This window comes from Lepidochelys olivacea (assembly GCF_965140295.1).
Source record: "Lepidochelys olivacea isolate rLepOli2 genome assembly, chromosome: 1".
Taxonomy (NCBI): Eukaryota; Metazoa; Chordata; order Testudines; family Cheloniidae; genus Lepidochelys; species Lepidochelys olivacea.
The window spans coordinates 349,094,438-349,120,688 of record NC_140411.1 but is presented as its reverse complement, the minus strand read 5'-3'; the positions used below and the strand labels follow the sequence as shown (position 1 = coordinate 349,120,688).

The window sequence follows — 26,251 nt, the reverse complement described above, 5'->3', positions numbered from 1 at the left end:
TTTTGGACTTTGGGCGATTAGTGGATTGCTGGACTCAAGAGACGTTTGGGTTCTGGGACTCAAGAGCCTGAGGGAAAGGATGTGGCCCAAATTTTCTGGGGTGGGTCAGTGTTCATGGTTTGGTTAATGAACACTAGTTGTGGTGTTTCCCCAATTTAATGCTGATGTTGTTTGCCTCATGTTATTAAAGATTCTCTACTACACCAAGACTCTGTGCTTGCGAGAGGGGAAGTATTGCCTCCTTGAGGCGCCCAGGGGGTGTGTAAGATTTTCCCAGGTCACTGGGTGGGGGCTCGAGCCAGTTTTGCATTTGCTTTAATGAGAGGGAACCCCTGTGTATTGAACCCGGCCCTTGCTGCTATCAACTTGGCCTGGCAGAAGGGTTACATAAACAATTCATATGCCCCTAGGGGGGCATCCCATCCTCCTGACTGGGTACAAGTGGGGGCATTTCTAATTGTGCCGTTTAAATTACACTCGCCATAGGGACCACTACAAACCCACCATTGGCTTGCTACATTGGAGATATTAACTGGACGGCAAGTTACATTTCCAAACCGCTTTTTTGTGGTAAGATTATTTGTGTTTCCCTAAAAGGGGAGGAACCATTACACCCACACCGTTGGCCTCCCCTGTTGGTCTTTATCCAATACCCATCAGCCCACTGTGTAATAACACAGGAGCTCTTTCCCACAGGATGCCCATAGTGATTAGATTGGTTTTGGGTAAAACATAACACTCCCTTAGTGAGTACTGCAACTGAATACTCCTGGTCCTGATAGGTGGCTTGCTGTAAAGAGGTCTTGTTCCAGAACGGTGAGTCCGTTCTTTCCTGCTCTTTTGTGGTGGCTAATTCTGCTAGGGTCAAGGGCAGCATGTCAAGGGGCATTCCCGTTTTGGGGGACAGTGGAGTTGGAGCACATACCCAGCAATCAGTCTGGTTTGTTAAATTAGCAACATGGTGCGCAAGCAAAACAAAGGAGTTATGCTCCCGATATGCACAATTTGGAAATACCAATACAAAGAATAACAATGTTACCCAATTAATTATTACCAGAGTCTTTCCAACCCAGGGTCTCCAGTACCTGGGTGGGCCCATTTTAGCATTAAGGTGCCCGCTATTTGTGTCTTTTAAACAGTAGCTTTAGCCTGAGATCGTCACTAGATGAGGAGTTAGCAGGTTGGATGGTCCACTGTTCTGCTGACGAGGGGGCAGGTACTGCCTTCAGACGAGAGTGATGGATCCAGTTCTTGTGTCCCTCGATCTTTGCCGCTGTATGGGAGATCAGCAGGACGGTATAGGGTCCTTTCCACTTTTCCTGGAGAGGCTCGTCTTTCCAGGTGCGAACAAGCACAGAGTCACCGGGCTGTAAGGAGTGAACGGGAGAGTCCAAGGGGAGAGGCTGGGAATCCTTGGTATACCTGTGAAGAGACAAGAGAACAGCAGACAGGGAACACATATACTGTGACAAAAAAACATTACCCAACTCCCATTCCCCTGACAGAACCGGGGTGCCATTCATGGGCCATGCCCTTCCAAACATAATTTCAAAGGGACTGAGCCCTAATCTACCCTTTGGGAGAACGCGGATACGGAGTAGGACGAGGGGCAAAGCATCAGGCCATCGCAGTGAGGCTTCTTGGCACACTTTTGAGAGATGCCGTTTAAGGGTCTGATTGGTACGCTCCACTACCCCACTGGCTTGCGGTCTCCAGGGCGTATGGAGTTTCCGGGGGATCTGTAAGGCATGTGAGATGCTTTGGATGATTTTTGACGTGAAGTGTGTCCCGTTGTCAGATTCCATCCACAGGGGGAGTCCAAAGCGAGGAATGATCTCCTTAACAAACTTGAGGGCCACTGTCCTGGCAGTGCAGTTACAGCAGGGGAAGGCTTCTGGCCATCCGCTGAACCGATCCACTATGACAAGGAGATATTTGAACCCTTGAGTCCGGGGAAACTCAGTAAAGTCTATTTGCCACACTTGTCCAGGGCCCGGAGTGGGTTCTAGGGCAGCTGGTGGCACAGGATGTCCCGGTCGGGGGTTATTCTTTTGGCAGACTAAGCAGTCCGCTTGTACCTGGGCAGCCAGGGGTCGGAGTCCGGAAGTGATAAAGTATTTTCCCATTAGCTGGATAAGTGCTTCCCTGCCAGCATGAGTGGTTTGATGTAGTTTCTGCAGCACTGGCCGGATTGGGCCCTTTGGTAAGAGGACCTTCCCTTCTGGGGAATGGAGCCATCCCTCCTTTTCCCGGAGACCGAGTTTGTCAGTTAGCTGTCTCTCCTCCCCAGAGTACTGAGGGGTTGGAAGCTCCCCTACTGATGGGATAAGGGCATGCATATGGGCGTTCTCAGTCTGAGGGGATGGCAGGGTGGCAGCATGCTTAGCCTCTCTATCTGCCCGGGCGTTACCTCTGGCCACATCTTGATCCTCCCTTTGATGGGCTTTACAGTGTACCACCGCCACTTCCGAGGGGAGTTGTACAGCTTCTAGGAGCCGGAGGATTTGGGGCCCGTACTTGACTGGGGAGCCCTGGGCTGTCAGCATTCCCCTTTGCTTCCATAGGCCAGCATGAGCATGCAGCACACCAAAAGCATACTTTCAATCAGTAAAAATGTTGACCCGCTTTCCTTTTGACAGTTCAAGTGCACGGGTCAGGGCTATTAGTTCGGCAAGCTGGGCAGAGGTCCCAGCAGGCAAACCTTCAGCTTCCACAGTGTCATGGAGGGTCACAACAGCATAACCCGCCCTCCTTTGCCCATCTATTACAGTACTGCTACCATCAGTGTACCACTCATAATCTGCATTTGGGAGAGGTACATCCTTTAAATCCGGACGGCTGGAGTACTGGACATCTATGATCTCTAAACAATCATGTTTCTGTTCCTCTGTTTCTGGCAAGAGAGTGGCTGGGTTAAGGGAGGGGCAAGGCTGTAGGGTGACTTCAGAGTTCTCTAACAGCTTAGCCTGGTACCGAGCAATCCGAGCCTGGGTGAGCCAAAGCCCTCCCTTTGCATCCAATAAGGCTCGGACCATATGGGGAGTATAGATTTGCATAACCCCTCCCAATGTTAGCTTCTCGGCTTCCTCAAGCAATAGGGCAGTAGCTGCGACCGCCCGTAAACATGCCGGCCAACCCTTTACAACCTGATCCAATTGCTTAGAAAAATAAGCCACAGGACGCTTCCATGCTCCTAACAGCTGTGTAAGCACTCCTAGGGCCACCCCCCTTCGTTCATGTGCATACAACTGAAACGGCTTAGAGAGATCCGGCAGGCCCAGAGCTGGGGCTTCCATCAATTTTCTTTTTAGGATTTTAAATGCCCTGTCAGCCTCTGGGGTCCAATAGAAGGGGTCATGATCTGCTCCTTTTACACAGTCGTACAGGGGTTTAGCCCACAGTCCAAACTCTGGGATCCATATCCTGCAAAAGCCTGCCATACCCAGAAATGCCCTGAGCCGCTTACGGTTACTTGGGGTAGGAACTTGACAGATAGATTCCTTTCTTTTTTTCCGCTTGAACGCTGACGCTCCCCTTGCCTTAGCTGTAACCTGATCCCTCTCCACCTCAGACAACAGGGTTCTCAGGAGGATATTACAGTCGTCTCAATCGGCTTTTGACTACTGAGGCACCCCTTAAAGACTGAAATAAACCTGCTTGCGTTTGTTGAGAATTCCCCAGCCTGTGTTTTAAAAGCTGCTAGGTCTATTGGATTGAATGGCACATGGGTGTAAACTTGCATAGTGGTAGCCTGACGTCCGTCTGCCCCTGGGCAAGCCACAACCGTCTCGGTAAGCAAAGGATAGAGTCCCACTGAGGGGGCAATCTCTGTAACCCGAGGCATCCTACCCTTATACGGTGGGGGTGTGGGGGCCGAAGGGGACACTGGCTCTGCCATTACAGTGGGGGTGGGGGTCTGGGGACTAACATTAGCTGCTACCAAACCAGTTGGAGTCAGATTACAGCGCTGTAAAATATCTGGTCGAGTACATAAAGTCAGAAACAAATGCGCATATATATGTTCATTCCATTTCCTTGTTCTCTGACAGAACAGGAGTAACTGAAGGATCGTGTTGTAATTAATTGACCTTCCTGGTGGCCACCACTCCTGGTCCTCTAGTTGATATTGAGGCCAGTCAACTGTACAGAATCGTTTTAATTGGCTCTTAGTCATCGGATCCGCACCAAATACCTTCCAGTTTGCTAGAATGCACTCTAGGGGCGTACACCATGCCCTAACCTCTGAGCTCTGTCCCTGTCCCATACCTACAGGGTAACTCTGGGCGTCCCCAGGTTCCAACAGAGCATATAATCCGGATTTTAAAAGGATCCTACCTTATCCAAGGGACCGGTTCTTCACCGTGGCCCTGCACCTGCTCCTCCCCCACGTCTAAGAGACCGGTTCTTCACCGCCATCCACAACAGCTTCTCCACTATATAAGTGCGTTGCACCGTTGTGCCCTCTGGGGTCGATCAAATCGCGTCTCCTCCGAGGCCCCCGATGAACTCACCGGTGCGCGCTGGGCGTCGGTTCTCGCCGCAATCCTTGACCTCCAGGAGGGGTCCGGGCAAGGCTAAATTGCAGCCTCGTCGCCCACCCAGGGACGCCAAAAGCTGTTGCCGGCACCCAGTGCCGAGAGGCTGAACAACAGCTTGAGTTGGTTCGTTACCCGGTGTGCTACACCCAATAATCACAACGGGGTGGAGAAGCAGAAAAGTTTATTTGCAGCTGCAAAAAGGTACAGGGAGAATAAAATCTCAAATCCTGCACAACAGAGCAGGAAGTTACACAGGCTTTTATACATCCTTTTTTCCAGCATACTTATCCAATAGCAAGCTGCTCCAAGTATCCATATAGCCAGCCAATCCAGTTCCCAGCTAGTTCCCTGATTCTCTGTATCATTTGTTAAACTATACATAAAGCTGCTTTATTCAGCATTGTTCTTCCATATCTCCCCTGTTTGGCCTTGCTTAGTTTCAGGCAGTCTGACTCTGCAACATACTGTTGCAGATTCTCAGCATAACTGCTGTGTGTGCCTCCAGGCGGGGGGGGGGGGGGCAAGGACACTTGGGCCTAGCACACAGAGCTGCTGCGAGTGCCTCCAGGCAGGGGGGGGGGGGGCCAAGGACACCGGGGCCTAGTGCGAGGGGGCTTCATCGACACTCGTGGTCTTCCATCCCCTCGAGTTACCTAGTGGCCATGCCCCAGTGTTCCCAACAATTGCTTAAAGGTCAATTATAGGGGTTTTACACTTCCCTCTAGAGCATCTGATACTGGCTGCTATGGGAGACAGGAGACCAGATACAGCTGTGTGACTAATGTATTGCAGGTATTTGCAATATTTTTCTCTTCCGTCTCCCATGGAATAATTATTAGTGAATAATTTTTTCCATCATTCGATCAGCTCTAATATGGCAACTACAATTAATAATTATTTTATTTTTTATTATTTGCATTGTCGTAGCCCCTAGGAGCCACAGTCATGGATGTGGGCCCCATTGTGCTAGGCACTGTACAAACTCAGAACACAAAGATTGATCAGGCTGCTGCTATGATCAGACCTATACTAGGCCTACACAGAGTGTGGCATTATATACGAATATATATTCAACAACTGCCACAAGGCAGGAGGGAACCCAGTGAATGCTGCTAACAGTGCTTGGTGTGGGACATGCCCCCCTGCCTCAGCACCCTGGTTCTCCTAGATAGATACCAGCCCTACAGCTGAAGACAAGGTTCTATGGTTGGTGATCATTTAGGAGTCGGCTGCCGATTGCTCCTGCCTGATTCCGTAGTGGCGCCCAGAGGACAAGAAAGAGTCGAGGGGGGCGGTTCGAGGACCTCGGTTATCAATTGCTCAGGACTGTCTCTACCCCTCTCTTTGGTGACGTTCCTCTCTTTCCCGTCCACCTGCCAAGACGCCGGTCTCCTATTGGCTCCGGCTATTGAAAGCCGCTGCTGATTGGCCTTCCCGTGGGCGCAAGCGCGCGAAGCCCTTCCATCCTCCCCCCAGCGGAGGAGGGAGGGAGCGGGCGGGGGGCGGAGCCCGAGCGGTGCGGGGAGCGGAGTCGGTCGGGCCATGTCGGCGGCGGAGGGCGGCTGGGACGGGAATCGGCGGCGGGGGGGCGCTGGAGGCAGCGGCTCGGGCGGAGGGTGCAGCGGGGACGGGCCCGGGGCGGCGCCGGCCGGGGGGCTCCTCAACCGCTTCGTCCAGCTGCCGGCCAGGCCCCACCTGGCAGGTGAGTCCGCTCCGGCCTCCCCCACAGCGCCTGGGGCAGCTCCGTCCCCCCTCCGTGAGGCAGCTCCGCCCCCCGCGCCCGTGGGGCAGCTCCGCCCCCGAGCAGCCTCCAAGCGGGGGGGGGTGACCCCATCTGGGGGTCCCTGATAATGCGGGGGGGGCGCCCCACCGCCATGGCACTGCCCCACCTGGGGGGGTGGGGGCTGTCTGTGCTGCCCCGAAAACGGGGACACGCTGGGGCGCGATCGGCTTGAAATGGGGTGGGGCTGTCCGTGCTGCACTCATGGGTCCCTCCATCTTTCAGCGGACACAGGCCTCCCATCCAATCCCTAGGGTGCTGCTGGGGTCCTGGTTTCACAGCCGGGTCCAGGGAAGTACTGAGAGGTCCAGTCACTTGCCCAGGGTCTCTCACAGAATCCTAAAAACAAACCCTAAGGACTGAGTCAAGCCCTTTAATTGCATGAGCTGTGAACAGACTGTGTTTGATCTCAAAGGTGCTTTGCTACTACAGCGATGGACCAAGGGAAAGTGCCTGGTTAGAAAACCAGACACTGAATCTGCGCAGCTGGAAGCAGAATCTATATGCTCTGACTTTAAGACTGCTCTGTCTTTGGCTACAAGATCATTCTTTCATTGTATTTGTCATTAATGTAACTGACACCAATTCAAATGATCTCTTTCTGATGCCAGCAACATACAGTAGTAACACTGACAGTACCAGTGTGAGCTGCAAATTTAGGTGTAAAGAATGTTGCATCTACCAAAGAATGAGTAAAGCAGCTACAAATTACCTTCATACATACTACTGTTTAAAAGGCCAGCACTTTTCATAAATATTTTATTAAACTTTAAAATCAGCTCTACTAAATTTGTCTTATAAGACAATCATATACGTTTGGTTCCCTTTAGGAAAAAGAAGAGATAGTATCCCTGTTTCTTTCAGTTGAAACCAATTTTGCCTAATAATGTGAAGTCACTAACTTCCATTGTTTTCAGTGGATGTCAGGAGCCTAAATACCTTTGTGGATCTGGGCATAGGTGGCTTCAAAAGAGTTAATCTGTTTGTAAAGGCATTCCTTGTCTTTTAAAAACAAGACTTATTATTTTCTACAGTACTATCTGTTCTTTGCAAATGTCAGAGATCAGGTTGAGCTGTCTTGGCAATGCACTCTTCTGATGGTCCTGTTGATTTCTGCTGAATTTAAGCTTTTATAGTTTTGGGGGAAAAAACTGAATGTGAACTGTTGGAGGGCTGTCTTCCTGAATCTGTAGAAAGACAAGCAATCATTATGGAGAAGCGTGAACTATCCCTGTTTATCTCAATGTAGTATTTGCTCTGAACGTGATTGGTAAAAAATGTCAAACTTATCTTGGCTGATCGCTCTTGCAGAAACATCCAGTGATTGTGGATATGGTTTGGGGGAAAGTTGTGATAACCTACTCAGTCTGATACCTACCAAATGTTTCCATTCACAGATCTCAAATGTTGGCTGGTATGTAACTATTTGCTTTGAGGTGTTTGTACATCCAGCCAATTTGCATCTTCTCTCTACCATGACATCATCTGCCCTGATTTAACTGCCCTAGATTTCCATAAAGTAAGGTGGGATCCTTTTTTGAGTAGAGGTCATTGACATGAATTTATGCCAAAGGCTCTTAGCACACTGTGGAAGGTGGCACATTTGCTAAGGCTTTGCAAATCTTTCTTCACCTTCAGTAAGCCCTGTATTCTGTATTATTTCATACAGTTGTGTGTTTTTTTTTCTTTTGTTTTTGTTTTGCTGGGGGAAGGAGCTAAATTGCAGAAAGTAGAACTAACATTACAAAAGTGAAAGTGCTCTGGGATATTTTCTATTCCTGGCTCAGCTGCTGATTCATTGTGACCTATGGAAAGTCTTAACCTTTATGCCAGTGTCTGCATCTATAAAATGGGAATACTTTTCTCTTTTGAGATCCTTTCAGGAAAAGACTTGGGGGAGGAAGATTAAAATTGTACTTATAAAAGTAACTTGTTCAACAAGGGAAAAACTCTTTGAAGTAATAAAGTAAAAATTCTTTAAAATCCATTGTAAAAGGATTATAAAAAGAGTCATACTGTATCTAGAATCTGATGCAAAAGTCATGCTGATAGACCTGTATTAAGAGAGCAGATATTTGTCCATACAGCAACTGCCAAAAGCTGTACTCGTAGCTTAACAGTTAAAGCTGACTTGAAAAATTAATCCTTTTTGCTTCTCTTACATATAAAGAAGGCCTGAGGTCTTAGAAGGTGGTGGGGGGGGGGTTTGGGGTGTGTGTATGTATGTGTGTGTGTTTGTTTTCTTGGAGGATTTCTTGGCTGCGGGTTGGGAATATGAGTTCTTGTATCTTAATTGAATGTTTGGCATGTGGAGAAAAATTGTCTGTGTTAAAGATTCAGGTATTTGCTAGGCATGGAAGATTGAGATATTAACAAAGAGTTTTAAATGGTCTGATGAAAATGTCTTCCCTTCCTCAGTCTTACTTGGCTTTCACTTTCTTGTGATGACACGTCACTAATTCAGTAGTCAACATAGTCTTCTGTGGCAGACAAAATCTGAATATCTAATGTGTCTTAAAAAAAGAAAGAATGTCAAGCCCTTCAGACTTTCTGTATATGTCATAAGGAAGGAGGAAAATAGAGACCACCTTGTTTGCAGGTCCGGTTTAACATTCACAATACAAATTCTTCCCTGTCCCTCTTTTTAGACCCTAACTTACTCCTGTTTATTACTGTATTTACTTGGTCATTCTTTTTGTAACTAAGCATTACAAATACTGCCTGACCTGCTTTATGACGGGATGCAAGCAGTATCCTGTATGATCTAAAGTTTCTTGTTTCTTTTTTGTTTCCCATATTTGGGATTTTGCCAGTGGAATGGGATTATATAAAATTTGTGGAAAGCAACTTAAAATATTCTGTGCAATGTTGCATTTTTTAAGTAACACAAACACAAGCTTTGGGTGAAAAGTTTTTCTCTTTCATGCACTGGTATTCTGAAAAAACACAATTCATACATAATGATAATTCTAATCTAAATATCCTATGAGATTCTTGTGTGTGAGGCTTATGGCCAAGCTGATCAGTCAGTCAACATTGTTTTCAGAGGTTTCCTTTACTCTTAATGCTGGGATATTGTGTCCACTATAGTCCTGTAACTATCTCACTAATCCTGGAAGGTACTCCGTGATCAACTGCACAACTTAAAAATTGCCAAGGTGTCCAGCTGTGATGGAAGGTTTGGAAGATAAGTTTGAGGAACAGAATGGAGAAATAAGCATGTTCACCAAGTCTTGAAGTGCTGCTTCTGTAGCCTGATCAGATTCAGTGGGGATAGACATCTTAGAAATAACATAAACAGAAGAGACAGTTACAATTTCTAAAAAGGTTGAGGTATTGAAGCAGGAAGGAGAGGAAGTTGAGTCTTAGGCCTTGTCTGCATGGGACTTTTGAACGTGTTTGCATTCTCTTGAATGGGTTTTAACTAAAACAGCTTCAAACTTGGTTTGTCTGGCCACTGTTGAAAAGCTGAAACTGCCTTAAAAGGTGAGGGTGGGACCTAAAAGTCGGTATCAATTTGCCCTTTAATTGGTGGTTTTGCGAGGGCTAAAACTTTGGTTTTGTCTTCTGTAGGGGTCATGCTCCACAGACCTTGCTGATGTCCTCCAGCAACAAAGAAGAAAGTTGGAACTTGACATTCCAAATTTTGAAAATGTGGGTGGGGAAAAGAGTATTGAGGGCATGTTTATGCAATGTAAAGAAGCAATAAAAAGCACAAACAATTTTTACTTTACAATTAATCTTCTAGAGGATACTACACCTGGAAGAGTAGGTTGAGCAGTGATGCAAGTTGTGAAGGGAGATGTTGGAATTGCCATCCTTGGAGCTATATGAGGCAAGATCCAGACAACTGTCTGTCATGCTCTAGGAATAATTAAATCCAGCTATGCTGGAGGGGGGTTGATCTAAATGATCTCTTAGAGGCTCATTCCAGCCCAGATGAATCTGATACTTGCTTGTAAAGTATAAAGGATTCATGGTTGTCCTTGGAAACCATGGGGATCCATATGCGAATTGTCTTAAAATATATTTGGACACTGGTCCCTCACAAGAAAGTCTTCAGGTGTTTCAGATAGAGCTTAACTCTCCAGTTAAATGTCAATATTCCTCATCTGTATCCAGTTGTTTGCTGGATACAACTTTAGGGAAATGGGAATGAAGTGGAATGTGAATACTGAAAACATTTGCATCATGTGACCCTTACTAGGGCTGAAAGTGAGGGTTTAATGCTCTTTATCAGTGCATGCTGTCTTTAATTGGAGTCCAGCAGCCTCTTTTTGAATTCTCGTGCTCTCAGTTTTGGCAGCCTTCCCATTCTAGGCTGGAAAAGTGTGAAACTTACTTTTTATTTCACTGACCACTCTAAATGCTTCGACTGGAATAAATCCTGGATGTTGGTCCATTTCAGCTCAAATGCATGAGACTCTTGTATTCCATCAAAGTGAGGAAACATTTGTAGCTTTGTTTAAAGCAACTAAAACTGATCACAAATTTTACTAGTTTATACAATACTGTGAGCCTGAATCTGGATTGCCTCTCTTACAGCTTTTGGGTGGCTGCCCTTCCATGCTTCTATTTAATCATGGAGTTGCTCTAAGAAACTCTCCATTTCCCGATAGTTCAGTCTTCAGTCATCATAGGATGACTATGAGCTGCCAATGTGATATGGCTGTGAAAAAAGCTAATGTCGTCTTGGGATGCATCAGGAGAGGTATTTCCAGTAGGGATAAGGAGGTTTTAGTACCGTTATATAAGGCACTGGTGAGACCTCACCTGGAATACTGTGTGCAGTTCTGGTCTCCCATGGTTAAGAAGGATGAACTCAAACTGGAACAGGTACAGAGAAGGGCTACTAGGATGATCCGAGGAATGGAAAACTTGTCTTATGAAAGGAGACTCAGGAAGCTTGGCTTGTTTAGCCTAACCAAGAGAAGGCTGAGGGGTGATAGGATTGCTCTTCTATAAATATATCAGAGGGATAAATACCAGAGAGGGAGATGAATTATTTAAACTCAGTACCAATGTGGACACAAGAACAAATGGATATAAACTGGCCACTAGGAAATTTAGATTAGAAATTAGACGAAGGTTTCTAACCATCAAAGGAGTGAAGTTTTGGAATAGCCTTCCGAGGGAAGTAGTGGGGGCAAAAGATCTATCTTGCTTTAAGATTAAACTCGATAAGTTTATGGAGGAGATGGTATGATGGGATAACATGGTTTTGGTAATTAAATATTCATGGTAAATAGGCCCAATGGCCTGTGATGGGTTTTTAGATGGGGTAAGATCCAAGTTACCCGGGAAAGAATTTTCTGTAGTATCTGGCTGATGAATCTTGCCCATATGCTCAGGGTTTAGCTGATCGCCATATTTGGGGTCGGGAAGGAATTTTCCTCCAGGGCAGATTGGAAGGCCCTGGAGGTTTTTCGCCTTCCTCTGTAGCATGGGGCACGGGTCACTTGCTGGAGGATTCTCTGCTCCTTGAGGTCTTCAAACTACAATTTGAGGACTTCAATAGCACAGATATAGGTGTGAGGTCTTTTTTAGGAGTGGTGGGTGAAATTCTGTGGCCTGCATTGTGCAGGAGGTCAGACTAGATGATCATAATGGTCCCTTCTGGCCTAAATATCTATGAATCTATGAATCTTTGGCTATACCAAACTTTCACTTTTGGGGCAAGTTATCAAACAGTCCACCGTCTCCTAATAGTGGAGGAGTCAGCTAGACCTGGTCTAACTGAACATTATAATGCAGCACTTTCATTTTATGTTAGTTGGAACAAGAATGATGGCACCTTGGGTCCATTTTATGCTAGTGTCTTCATCACAAGCAGGCAACACGTACGGTAGAAATCAACCTCCAGCTGTTTGTGTGTTGGGACTGTAGATAGCAATCACTGGGATAAGATTGCATGAAGTGTTGCAGTATTGTTTTTCTTGCCTAAGTATTGCTCAATTTCAACAAGCCGTTTACAATGCTTGGTGGGACAGATTACAGTGGTTTAAACAACTCATCTGGAAAATGGTGTATTTCACCAGTAATAAACGGTTCAGGTGCCTTTCGTGAATTTAGTTAAGCTGCCATGGTCATAATCCTGGATTGTCTTTTAACGTGTCTGAAGAAGTTTTGTTATCTACCTATAACGAATCCATAAGCATTTGCAAGTCACATACTGCACCAAGGCACTGTTTTGTGCTACCTTTCGAAGAGTTGTGATATATAGAGCACCCACTTCTGCCTGCTCAAGCCTTGAAAAGTTAATTGAAAATAAGCATGCTGCATGTGTGCAACATGCCTTTCAAATGCTTACCTTGTTCAGATATAATGAGGCCATAGCTCATCCTTGAGAATTAAAGACCGTGACAGCTTGCGTTGGATGCTCTTTTAGGGCTTGTCTTTGCTGCAAAGTTAACTTTAGTGTTGCCTCAAACTAGAGTCTTGTCTACACACACAAGCCCTTAACTCAGGCCTGGTGGTGCTTTTAACTTAATTTGGCTGGCCCAAGAGGGAGGATAGGCTAAAACCATTAGTGAGCACAACTTGTCAGCTGATAACATAACCACTCTGTAGTGTAGATGTAGGCTAGTGCTACCCAAGTGCTGCTCATCCTCCCAGTTCCTTCACACACTTTGCCCCATGTGCTCAGAAAAGACAGAGCGGTTATCTCATGATTTGCTGAGAGAGAATTAATTGAGCAGTTTTGATTATTGCAACACACACAGCCCTGGGATGTGTCCCCAGAAGTCTTAGTGTCGCAAACAAATGAGTGCAACACTGGTGGAGATGCAGCAATTTGAGTGCTGTAGCAACCAGTGTGGTTGCTCTGACTCAAGCTAGATAAACTCGAGAGGAGTAAGTGGAGTGTAGATAGCTTGAGTTAACAGCAGTGAAGACATGCCCTAAGAGGGAGTGTCTTGCATGTGTAGAGAATGAGAATTCTTGTGGCCAAACTTGATGCAACTTAACGGGGAAGAAGACGTTCTTCAAATGCGCAAATGGCAGCTAGAAGCCTAAGTGCTTCTGACTTTGAAAATCTCCCTCTATCTTTCTGGGACTGCAACTAGGGTGACCAGATAGCAAGTATGAAAAATTGCGACACTTTTTTTCCAGGCGGGGGTGGAATTGATACCTATATAAGACAAAGCCCCTAATATTGGGTTGTCTGGTCACCCTAACTGTAACAAGTAGACCTTACAGGCTGCTACTGACTCTTATCTTGCTCCTATTCTTTCCTTTTTACATACTGTAGTTTCTTTCAAAGGCGTAATGAACAAACTGTCAAGTGAATTGTCTGAAACCTACTGTCTATGCAATAGATCAAAGCAAACCATAAGCATTTTGTGTCCTGTACACACAGATCTGGATTAAACTCAGTGGATTGTGGGGAGGGGATGTTGAAACTTGAGAACTAGAATTCCAATTTCAGGAGTTGCTTCTGTAACACAATCCTTTCTAGGCCAGTAACTGAGTCTCCAACTAGAGAAGGTGAGTGAGGTAAAATTCTAAAATGCCCATGGGAGGGGTTGGAAACTAAACTGATGTGATTTATTTGCAGGGGAAACGTCTTTGTTTAAGCCTGTGAAAATAAAACAGAACAAAAATAATCTAAACCCTCTGCTTTTGCTTCCATGGTCAGAGGAAAACTTCCCTCACTTTGATCACCCCTCTGGTAAGAGTGCTCCCACAAGCAGCACTCTTTACGGTGGCGTGGCATTTTTTTAACCAGGTGTGCTTAAAATGCAGTTAGCATTTCTAAGCCTAGAGCTGCAGGCAGCCATCTTGCTGAAAAGATTATCACCTGTGACTGGCATTCTGAGGGCCCTATGAAAGAGACACTAACCCAGTCTCCATCCTGCTTCAACAGTGAGTTCCGATTGCTTAAACGTTGTTAACCGTTGTTAAAGTGAGTTAAAAACTGATTTAGCCTCGCCTGCCTGCCTGCAGCTCTAGGCTCAGAAAGAACTGTATTGAAAAGCCTTGAAATGTGTTTTATTTGCCGTGACAAGGAGTTCTTACCGTGTGAACACCGATCCTGTTCGGCTGAGCAGAGAGAGTGCAGCTTTCCTTTAAAATTGGACACCTGTGGAAGTTCTACGTCAGCTTCCAGTAAAACCTGATGATTTAGAGCAATAATATGGCTGCCTTTGTGTGGCTCTTAGGGCTATTTTTCATTCCTATCCTGGGATTAAACTCCACCACACTGCATTCGAGTTTGCTTGTTGACTAATTTCTTATCCCCTGGACTCTTGATCAGGAGTATTTTTCATTCTCTGTTTACAGACACCTGATAGCTGCAGGGCAGTAAGATGTAAGTAGGGCGTCCATCTGTGAAGCTTGGGTAATATCTTGCTGAGAAGCTCCTCCCTCTGGCTGCTGGGAAGACAGTGTGTGTTGAGGCTCCTATCAAGGTGCTGTTCCCTGGACCCTGCTCAGGGTCTCCATCTTCTGTATCTGTCTGCAGCTAGTAGCTGGCTGGGGATGGAGAAGTCACGTTTCTGGACTGGACAGAGCTTGCCAGAAAGAGCTTTATTCCTTCCCCCACATCCCAAGCCTCACATCCTAGATGTGGGGTTGGCAACATCATGCCTCTTTGGGGAGAAGGGGGTGTATCCTCTTCCCCTGTAAATAGCTCCAGCCACTTGCACCTCAGCTCTTCCCAACAAGGGGATGAAACAGATGTGATTCTGATCAGTTTCACTTCTGTCCACAGGGTTCCCAATAGCAACCGTGAAACTGACCAGGTTCTTGTCTGCTTCTTGGGACAGCTAAAGCACAGTAGCAAGCTGGAGTGTTGTCTCCACAGATTTAGGAAGACAGCACTGCATCAGTTCCCTCTGTGACGATAACTACCAGGGCACTAGGCTTAGTAATTCAGTTTAAGAACAACAAAACTTAAATTCTGCAGAAATTGATGGTTTAGGCCCCTTTCACTCACTAGGAAAAGTTTAATCTTAGTCGATTAATTATTGTTTTTCAGTTAAGCTCTGCTTTAACAACTCAGTCCTGTTAAAGGGACACTGACTGGATTTCCGGCACTTGGTCTCAAAAACAAGATTAAAGTGGCCTCCCTTTTGAAAATGAAAATCCTAATGGAAGAGTTAAGGGATACTGCGCAAACACCATATAGTACCTCTTCATAAATCCTAACTAGGGGAGAGATTGTTAGCTTATGGGGCAGTTACTACTCTATTGTATATGTCTGGCCAGTGGCAGGATGCCAACGTTTCTTTTCCTGAGATTAAAAAAAGATAATAAAATGGAAAGCAAATTGCTTTGTCCACTAAACTTGTCGTCTTGCTGCTCTGCCTGAGGTCCCTCTTACTGTACATTTTTGCTGCCTGTATTCAGTGGTTGAGTTGCTTTTCGTTGTGCCTTGCAGTTCAATTATATATGAAAAAAATTATACAGAGTGGTTGAAATATGGGTGGGAAAAAATCCAGTTGACTTTAGAATGCAGTCACGTCATGGAAAAGTGACTTGATTAGTCCTAACTTAGAACCCTTTTGAGGTATGGCTATGTGGCAGTATTTCAATGTCACGCTGTTTGCCTGAATTCTTCTCCTCCTCTGAAAGTTCCTGATGCCTTGCTTGGTTTTATGTCAACCAAATTAGCTTTGGAGCCTTGAAACTGGGAAAGCAGAACTGACAGTCCGCTCTGCTGTTCAGAACTTTGTACTTTGAAGCTATTTTGTGTAAATCATTTTTTTTCCCCCTTTGGTGCATAAATTTCAATCACTTCCTTTTCTGATATTCATTGCAATGAACCATGCAATGAATATGCTTCATATTATACTTGCATAATGCAGGTGACAGGGTAAAAATTGGAAACTTTATATCCGATGTCTAGTACTGGAGTTTTCGTCTCTCTCGTACTTGGGTGCAAATTGATCTAAGGCTTAGCAGAAATGGTGTTTATCAGAGGGTATGAGTCAGTTTGTTCTGCATAGCATGGCTGTGCCCTGTCTTTTATACCCCATTGTATTGTAATATCATGCCATCTTTTCCCAGACATCTAAGAGTAGAAAGGGCTAGTACATTATGAAGGATTGGTTGCCTAAGGAGCCCAGGCAGGGAACATTCTTCTCTCCAAAGCCTTTGGCTTCACATATACTTGAAGCATACTTCTAAGCAAAGTAAAGAGGGGCTCTGGGTTCCCCAAGCATTACCTGTTTGCATAGAGTGGCAATCCTGTACTTTAGCTTCCAGACTACTGCTCTAACAAGATTTGCTAAAAGGAGTAAAGGAGATAGTGGTGAAGTGGCGCTAGTCTAAGATTCAGTTATTGTCAGCTGGTGGGGTGATAGTTATATTACTAGAGTACGCGGAGGAACCAGTCTGAATTGAGGTCCCCATGGCAGTGGACTCCGTCAACATAGTAAAAGGCAGCGCTCTGCCCTAAAGAGCTTTCTAACTCCTTCAAAAGACAAAGCAACCAGGTAGATGCTGTCCACAATGGAGAGGGTATGGGTGAGGGGTAATAAGAATGGGAATGCATTGGTACCCAGATGAGCAGTGTGTATGAGGGATAGGTGTCAGGGTGTTTTAAAGATGCAAATGAAAAGTTTAAGGAGTAGCTGTATAGTCTGAAATTGAACTGTTGGTTCTAAACTGGCAAGAACCTATTTGGATGGTAATGTTGGCTTCTGATGTCTTTTTCTGTTTATCTTGGCAAATAAACCTCTCTCTGTTTTTAATCTCTTTATGAGAGAGATCTTGGAATGACTCATACAGATATGTGGATCCAATCCTGCTGTTGCTTATTTATGCAGAATACCCATTAACTCCATTGGGTTCTGCGTATGCCTAACCAAGGATGGAATTTGGACTCCAATCTATTTGTATCTAAGCACTCCTTTGACAACTTCCTGATTGATCTGTAGTTAATCTGGAGCTTTATTATGGGTTAGTGAGTTTTATTTTACTAACTTTAAAGGTGAACTGGAAAAAATGTTTGCTTTTTTTTGTGTTTGCTTTGATATTCAAAAGTTTGAGATTTTTAAAAAATTTTCTTTTCTGCTTGTCTTTTACATACAAATACAGGTGGTTTATCGTCTTCTTTTCCCTGGAAGACTCTATGGACAAATGGAGAGATGGTAGAATTATGTTATCAAAAATACCAAGGAAGTAAAGGGGAAGTGATATTTATTCAAGCTCTAAAACCAATTTAATTCAATGCCTGACAAGCAGTTGAAAGACAAGGTTTTTTTGTTGAAAAGATTCCATGCCCTGGACCTTCCAGTTCTTTGTTCTCTAAAGAAACCTCCAGCAAAAAAATGAACAAGGAAGAGAAGATGCTTCTGACTTTAAACAAATGAATCAAAAAACTCCTGTTAGACTGTCTTCATTATAAGCAAACCAAAAAGGATCGATGTTTCAGTTTTTCCTTTGCAGATCACCTTTAAAGTATCAGATAATCTTAATTCAATAAAGTAATGTAGATTTGAGGCCAATAGCCTTTTGGTTACTGATTTAATACATGTATCAAGTGACTCTTGTTTGTGCACTAACATTTGGTATAGTTTCTTCATTGGCTAATAAAATTTTATTGAACAAGGATAGCAGTATTGTATAGGAGACCAGTCCTGGTAGGCAATTGTCTTTCATGGTAATAATGGCCAAAATGTAGCCTGTATGCAATTTTCAGCTTACCACTGTCGCATGCAAAAACCTCTTACTTTGTTCAACACACATGTTAGTGTATGTTACTCAGCTCTGCAAAGCATTTCAGTTACTGTAAATGCTTCCTTTGCAGTTCCAGAAGCATGAAACCTTGTCAGCAATGCAGAGTAAAATGTTAAGTGTGAGGGGGAATTGAAAAGGGAAGTTGGTCACATTTGTTCTGTTATACTCAAGCTTGGGTCTCAATACCTGGAAGAGATTTGACAGATGGTTAAAATGGGAGCTATGTCTGTATCAACAGAATTTGAATGAATTTGGCTTGATGTTTATTTGGCTTGACTGGTATCATCTGATAATAAGCGTGGATCAAACCCACTTTTTCTTTGAGTAATTCTCACCCCAGTGCTGAGATCACATCGCTAAACCTATTTGTTGACTAATCCAAATTTAACCAGTTGGCTTGGATTAGTGTCACACATTAATCCTGTTGGCCCTGTAACATAGGGTGTGTTAAAAATACATAACTGCATCAAACCATTCCAATGATTTGCTGTAGGGATACAAATGGAACTTTTAACAGACTGTCACATCTTGTTAATTTCCGTAATGCTGCCAAATTCATGAACACATTGGAAAGACACCTGGGGCTGGTGAACTTGAGATATGTTCCAATAACTGTAGATATTGAATGTGTCAGGATTATACTACTTTCCACTAATCTAGTCCATATCTGGTGATTTCTCCCTGTGGTGAAGAGATTGATTAATGCAGATAACTGAAAAACATGATTCAGAATACAGAGTAGCAGCCGTGTTAGTCTGTATTCACAAAAAGAAAAGGAGGACTTGTGGCACCTTAGAGACTAACCCATTTATTTGAGCATGAGCTTTCGTGCCGCAAGTATGCCTTTTCTTTTTGATTCAGAATAGTATCCTCGGGATCCCTCTCATCAGTGTAATGCACACGTGTGCCACAGATGGAGCTAATGACAAGATTTGTCACCAGTTCATTGGGTTTTATCTCCTACTTGCTGCTCATTGGCTTTGTGAGTGATGAGTGCTATGAAAAGCAGTTTGAATCCTAGAAACAACATAAAACAGCTGATGAGTTTTAGCCACAAGGTGGCAGCACTCCACTACAGATTACTGAATTTGATCAGAACAAGTAAAAAGAACAGGAGGACTTGTGGCACCTTAGAGACTAACCCATTTATTTGAGCCTAAGCTTTCGTGAACTACACCTCACTTCATCGGATGCTCACGAAAGCTCAGGCTCAAATAAATGGGTTAGTCTCTAAGGTGCCGCAAGTCCTCCTTTTCTTTTTGCGGATACAGACTAACGGTTGCTACTCTGAAACCTGTCCGAACAAGTGTACGCTGCACAATAGTGGTACCTTCATCTGGCAGACCTGGAACCAGTTTAAGCACATCTGCTTCTTCTGGGTGGTAAAAGCTGTTAACCTTTCTGGACCGGTAGTTTACATCATGTTAGTGATGATGCTTTATATTTTTCATGATTCTTAACTTGCTGCTGTTATTGCTGAGTGTGTGTATCTGACTCATTGCTGGTAATTGTGGTAACAGGCTCTAAGAAGAAAATACGATTGGTCCTAATTAGACGCTTCCCTCGATCTCGTCCCATCCTAAAGGTCCGTAAGAGGTCTTTCAGAGCAGGTGGGTGGCGCTGATCACCGATCACTGTGTGGGTGATGGGAACCTCTTCTAAATTCTGCGCTTTCCAAATGCTGCTTAAGGAGTGCTTGTGGTTTGGGTGTGTATAAGCACGGGTGTTTAAAGGTGTGCTTGGTTCATATCAGTATGTTGCTTGCTGATCTGACTTTCTAAAATGGGGAGTTTTGTGAATTGCATCTTCGAAACGAGCACTTTTGTACTCTTGCCAAATCACTTTGTATGTGACCTCTATCCTGTGTAGAAAACTGATAATTGAAATGCACTAGATCCAGTCGTCATGAGACCTGCTACATGTGCCTTAGGACCTCGGCTTCATTCAGCAAATGGGCAGTTGTTCAATGTTTCTCTTTACTCTCCACATTCAGTATCAGGCCCCTGCTCTCATTTACTGTACACTATCCAAAACCTGCACTGAATACAAAATTAATCATTTCCTCTTGGGCATCTCTGTGGCAGTCTCCCCTTAGGATTTGTGTTTCATAAACACTGATGAAGTTATCTTCATGACACTCTTGTGAGATTACGTGGTGGCATTCCCATTTTGCATGTGGGAAACTGAGAGATTAAGGCCAAAATTGCCAAATCTCCTAGGAGCTGCTAGGAAGCCCAGAGATGGAGCATCCTCAATAAAGAATGTTTGGCGAATGTAGCTGCTAAACTCTGACTCTCTGAGCATATGTGAACTGGAGTTTTTTTCAGTTTAACTTGGTCAGATTTGGGCAAATTCTCACAGGCACGGAAAAAGGCACATCCTTGACCCAGGGTGACCTTCCTGCCAAATGTCATCTCCCTGTGCCAAAAGCATGGTGGGGCTCCAGCTTCTCAGTGATGGCTGGAAGAATTTTTTTTTTTAAAGGCCCAAACACTGTATTTTTCCCCTGCTCTCTTTCTTGGAAACAGCTGAACTGTTCTAGCTGAAATTTATATATAGAAAAGCCAGAGGCAAACACCTGGCATGGGAAATTTCAACTCGAAGGGCTAAAATTATCAGACCCTGGTTTTGGTTATTTATAAAGGAAAGTGTCAGGCAATCTGAGTTATAGGTGATACTATCTTCACTGCCTATCCTAGTGTCAGCAAGCTGGGACTTCGCTCTTATATGGGTGTAGCTCTTGTATGTTCAGCTCCAGAGCATCTGACTGCTGGAATAAATTGGCCCACTGAGTTAGAAATGCAGTTAAAAGGCCTTTCCTTGGGTAACAGCCCTTTACTCTGAACTCTTTCTACCTTTGCTTATCCAGAATGTTGTTGGAAGAGGGGCTCCTAGGGAGAGACTTCCTGCAGTTAGCTTTCCTTGCAACAGGCGGCTCTGGGGATGTTTTGAAAGCCGCAGACAGTGATGGTTACCAGTGGGCATTTCAGCAAAATGGTGGAGTTAGAGAAACACAACCGGCTATTTTAGCCACGTCATCTGTGGCTCCAGGTCATGAGGAGGAAGCACGCTGTGTGGTCATAGCTGCAAGGCTAGGCCTGATTCACTGTGTGTATTGAACTAAAACAAGCTGAGCATTGTTTTTGGATCGCTTGTCCATGGGCAGTGAAGATTTCTAGTATCACTCTCCAGGAAGAAAGTGGCTGTCCCAAGTCTTAGCCTGTGGTCTTTAATCTGTCAGGAAGATGTAAAATTGCCTCTGCTACCGAGCTTATTTTGTTTAGCACTCTCCTTCCTCACCCCAACATTTTAGCCACTAATCTGAGGGGGATTCATGTGTTGGCCTGTGCTGGGGTTCCCTTCCGTGTGAGTGTGGAGTGGGGCACAAGGGCAAAGGGGGGCGTACAGGAGAGTGAATCTGAACCTGCGTTAATGACAGCTCTGTTGCATGGTGGCAAAGTTGTTGCTGCCTAGTAGTAGGAATGAGGCCTACGCAGAGCATGGAGATCCAAATTTTATTTGGCACCAGCATGATCTTCAGTATGTGGTGTCGCCTTGGATTTGCCCGCGCCCTGCCCTTTTTACCTTCTGCTCTAGGGAAGGAGCAGGCATGCGAAGGTCTTCCATTTGGGGAGGTACGTGTCCATTGCCTACCCTTTCCTGTAGCCTGTGTTCTCTCTTGGGTTCCCGACTGTGCTCCAGGCAGTATTATTAAGGCCTTTGTGTTGGTCTTCCAGGGGATTGTTACTGTGCTGTTCTGAAGCTTAATTTAGTTAACTGTTTAACTCCGTCCCATAGATGTGCAAGGTGCGAAAGACACACACAAGCGACAAGTCCCTGCCTGAAACACAGCCCCACAGGAGCGAACGATAAAGCGTAGTGTAGGAGTTAAGGAAGAAGTGAGGCTAAATCATGATGTGTTCACTGTTCCCTCCCAACATTTTACTATAAACCTTTGGGACAGTGTCTGGAATGAAATCCAAGAAAGGGAGCTCTGAGGAAGGGTTTGAAAGATCATGGAGGATGTCCTGTGTATAACAGAGCATCTGAATAGGCAAGGTCCGATTGGACGAGTAGAGTAGTCTAGGATGAGATGTAACATGCAGGCCCTTGAAGACAAGGTGTTGAGAGAAGACCTTTTCAGAGAGGTGGATCTTCTCATAATGGAAATATCAACTCCTTAGCACGTGCACGCACGCAAAAAATAATAATTGCCATTTAACTCTAGCTGTTACAGTTGGAAGCTGAAATTTCATCCACTGCAGCGTCCGCCTTTGATCCCCCAAAATATGCAAACCTAGCTCCTTCCTTCCTTGGCTCCCCAAACCTTGCTTTCTCCCTTCTGTATATGCTTAGTAAAAATAACTTCTTCCTGCTCCAGGCCACCGAGCCCCACCAGCAAGGAGCGGCCATCGTTGTGTAGCAGATAACGCCAACCTGTACGTGTTCGGAGGGTATAACCCGGACTACGATGAGTCTGGCGGGCCAGAGAATGAAGACTACCCTCTCTTCAGGGAACTTTGGCGATATAATTTTGCAACAGGCGCATGGCATCAAATGGGCACCGAAGGCTATATGCCTAGAGAACTAGCATCTATGTCACGTGAGTACAAGAATCCAGTTGCTGCATGTGAAATCTATTCTAGTGGAATGCCCTAGTGCTGTGCAGATCCAACTGTGTAAAGACAGTGTGGTGTAACTAGAGCACAAGAGAGAAGTGAGAGAGCTGTGCTCTGTTTTGACTCTCCCATGGACATGCTGTGTGTCTGTGGGCAGGTCACTGTTACTGTTGTCCTCTTTCACCTCACCCACCTGCTTCCTAATGAGCGTTTTTAAAATACCTGCCATAAATCTAAAACGAGTAGTGATTCTGAGTGCCCACTTGAGACAACTTGACAGGGCCTGACTTTCAGAGGACAAGTGCCCAGCGCTTGCTGAAAATCAGCCCTCTCTTAAGGCATCCAAAAATTGACCTCCCAAATCACTAGCTGCCCTTGAAAATGTAGGCCCCGTCACCATAGCAAGCAGGCACTTAGCTTGGGCCTCCTTACCTTTCTCCTGTGCAGAACTCCAAGAAACGTTAGCTCTTCGTCCTCTCAACAGAGACAATAATAGCGCAGTCCCTTTCCATTCTCCCAGAGCGGCGTTTGACCCAAACCTGTGCTCCTTTTTTCTAGTTGTGTTGCATGGGAACAACCTGTTGGTATTTGGCGGCACCGGGATCCCATTTGGGGAGAGCAACGGGAACGACGTCCACGTCTGCAACGTGAAGTACAAGCGATGGGCCCTACTCAGCTGCCGAGGGAAGAAACCCAATCGAATATATGGACAGGTACCAAGTGAAACCTAGGGTGCAAAGGCAACCCTTATTAAATAGCTTTCTAATGCCCCAAGTGGATGGGGTGCAACTCTGCCCCACTTCGCTTAGAAGATACGCATGTGCGAAGCTGCCTGTTCATTGGACGTTCAGTGGTTCTTTGTCTAGTGCCTTCCCCCTCCCCTCTGCTTGTGGCCAGGCCTGTTGTCCTTCGAAGGGTGTGTCTACACTTAAAGCCCTACAGCAGCACAGTTGCAGCGCTTCAGGGTAGACGCTCTCTACAGCGACAGGAGGGGTTCTCCCGTTGCAATAGTAATTCTCCTCCCCAAGAGGAGACGGTGTGAGGTGGACAGAAGAATTCTTTTGTCGACCCTGCTGTCTACACCAGGGGTTAGGATGGCATAGTTACGTCTCTCAGGTGTAAAAAATCCACCCCCCCCACCCCCCCGGGAGACAAAGCTAGGCCAGTGTAAGTTCCCAGCGCTGACCAGCCCTTGGACTTTGTCAAAGATCAAAAGTATAAGGTCAGAGGCTTGTCGGTGGTAGAGCAATAGGAATTGACGCTTGGAAGTTTTAAAGGAAGTTTTGAATGGAAGTGGATTGGCCAATGCAGTGTTAGTGCATCAAAGTCGACCAATGGAAGGGAGCTTCTGTGGCTGTTTTTTGTCTGTTTCTGTGGTGTGGGAACTTCAGAAGATTTTATGCTCACAAACCACAATGTCAGATAGAAAAGTCTCTCTCTCATGCATCTAATATTCTTATTTGTAAACCACTCTTTTGGTACCACTCGTGATAAATCTTGGATTAAATAGCCTGGTATGGATGAGCACAACCGATCCCCATATGCGCACACATAGCAGATATCATCTCCACTTGCATCTAGGTACTGTCCCCAAGTGCGGGATGTATAAAGCATATTCACCATCCCCAGTTCGGCACTCACTGAGCTGCAAGATACTGCCTGTGTGCCAGAGAAGCGTCCACATCTCTGCTATGGCCTGGGATCATTTCTGCCACCTCCTTCTGACCACACCTTTGCCCAACGCTGTAAATGGATGGACATTTAAAATACTCTCTTGAATTGTAAAGGCTGCCTCATCTGCTATCTTGCATGTGTTGTTTTCAATGCCCAGGGTTTTCATCCTTGTCACTGATACATGCTAACTATATGTATGTGATAAAAAGCTAACCATTCTGGTCGTTGGTCAGCCCTGTATGGACTCACAAGGTTAACTGTGGTTGGACTTGAACATTCAAACAGCCCCTAGTGCACTGATCCGTCTTTTTTTTTTTTAGTGCATTCAGAATTCAGCAGTTCTCAATGCCTTGCTTGCTATTCAGACTGTCACTTTCCCTCTTTAAATCCTTCCACTTACTTCATTTTGCCTCTCCTATCAAATTTAAGCTTCTCGATGTGACACTGGGAATGTTCTGTAATATTTTTTCTGAAGCTGGTGTGTGCCTCAGTTTCCCCAATGCGCTGCAGGGTTGCCTGGGGGTGGAAAGGGTGGTTTGCTCTCTGCAGAGGCTCAGAGACACAGGTTGGAATGGCTTCTAGCTGTCTAGAGCTTAGGTCCCATATCAGTGGAGTATCTGAGAAGACTGGCAAATCAATCGTCAGGACTTCGATACCTAGCAATCAACGACCTTAGATGGCCCACCTCTCTGCAGGAAGCCAGGCAGTGTTTGCCCCGGTGGAGATCAAAGGACTGGGAGGGCGCTAGGGGGTGGTTAAGGGTTGGGTGCTGAGGGCTTCTGGGGACACGCACCTGAGCTGGGACAAAGAGGTCAGATGGACTGTGCTGTACTCGCTTTTCTCTGTGCTCCCCGTGTTCCCATCGACTAGTAAACTCGTCGGTGTTACGGTGCCAGCTTGGTGTCACTGCAGATGCCGATGGAGGAGGTTCTTTGCTCCCTACGACTGTGCAGGTCTCCCTTAGGGGTCTGCCTCAGTTGGACTCGCTAAACGGAGCTCCCACGGTGCAGCAGGGCTGCTGATGGCCCTGCTGTCCAGGCTGAGGAGGCGGTGAAGCTCTGGAGCAAGCGTGGGACCCCTAGAGGTCTAGCACACTGAAGGGGTTCTGCCTAGAGACTGTTCCAAAGCTGGGGCCGTAGCGCCAATCTTGTGGATCTGTGACACTCTTCTTCCCCTTCAGGGCACTGCTCCATGTTACTTGGCTACTCTCCTTTCTTACCACTCTGCCAGGAATCCTGTCTCATGCTCCCCATCGCTCATCTTTGCCTTCTCCCAGGCGGCTCCATAGGCTCAGAACTCCTTTAGCCCCATGCTCCAGGTGCCCCTCTCCTTTCAAGTCCCCTTCAAACTCCCTCCTGCTATAAAGCCTGCATACGATAACCTCACCCTACAGTGCGCTTCAAGATAGAACCAGTGCAGTAGGGGGTTGCCTATTTAAAATGTAAGAAGCCCCTCTGGGTAGGACTCAGTATGTTGGTGATTAACTGCTGCTGAGGGACCAGTCTGGAGGGCCTCAGCGTTACGCTAAAATGAAAAGCCTTGTTCTAAACCAACTTCTCGCCTTCCCTTTGTTGGGTCTGTTCATGCAAATGTCGTCATTGATTGACCAGTACTGAGCAAACGACATGCTGGTTTATGGGCTTTGATATGGCTCTTTCTCCATGAAGGTGCACTCATTTCCCTGTGTGGAAGCCACCCCCACCTGCTTTTCTCCTGTCCCCATTTTCTGGGAAGTAGCTACCTGGCCACCTCTACACTGACTCCATTAGGCCCTGTTGAGCAGCTCCTGGCTGCCTCTTCCCCTCCTCTGCTGCATTACTTCTGGAAATGTGGTTTTTTAAGTGATAAAGGGCCAGTTTTCTAGCGTATACATGGGTCATGAAGAACGGGAAATCTCCCCTTCCTTCACTCACTGAACTAACACGTCACTTCTAATAGGCCTGCCTTCTTTCTTTCCT

General features: G+C 45.6%; 1 protein-coding gene across 2 annotated transcripts in view; it reads left to right on the top strand.

Annotated features, from left to right (window-relative positions):
- Positions 1-6,080: 6,080 nt before the first annotated feature.
- Positions 6,081-26,251, top strand: part of KLHDC10 (kelch domain containing 10) — a gene marked incomplete at its 5' end in the record, with an annotated part of 30,406 nt that continues 10,235 nt past the window's right edge. The window contains 4 exons of one of the 2 annotated variants that reach the window (XM_084620136.1): positions 6,081-6,240; positions 19,521-19,610; positions 22,382-22,603; positions 23,178-23,332. In XM_084620136.1, coding sequence (XP_084476262.1) covers positions 6,081-6,240; positions 19,521-19,610; positions 22,382-22,603; positions 23,178-23,332 — 627 coding nt within the window. The remainder of the gene's footprint in view (positions 6,241-19,520; positions 19,611-22,381; positions 22,604-23,177; positions 23,333-26,251) is intronic. The other variant, XM_084620137.1, reaches the window with a different exon arrangement.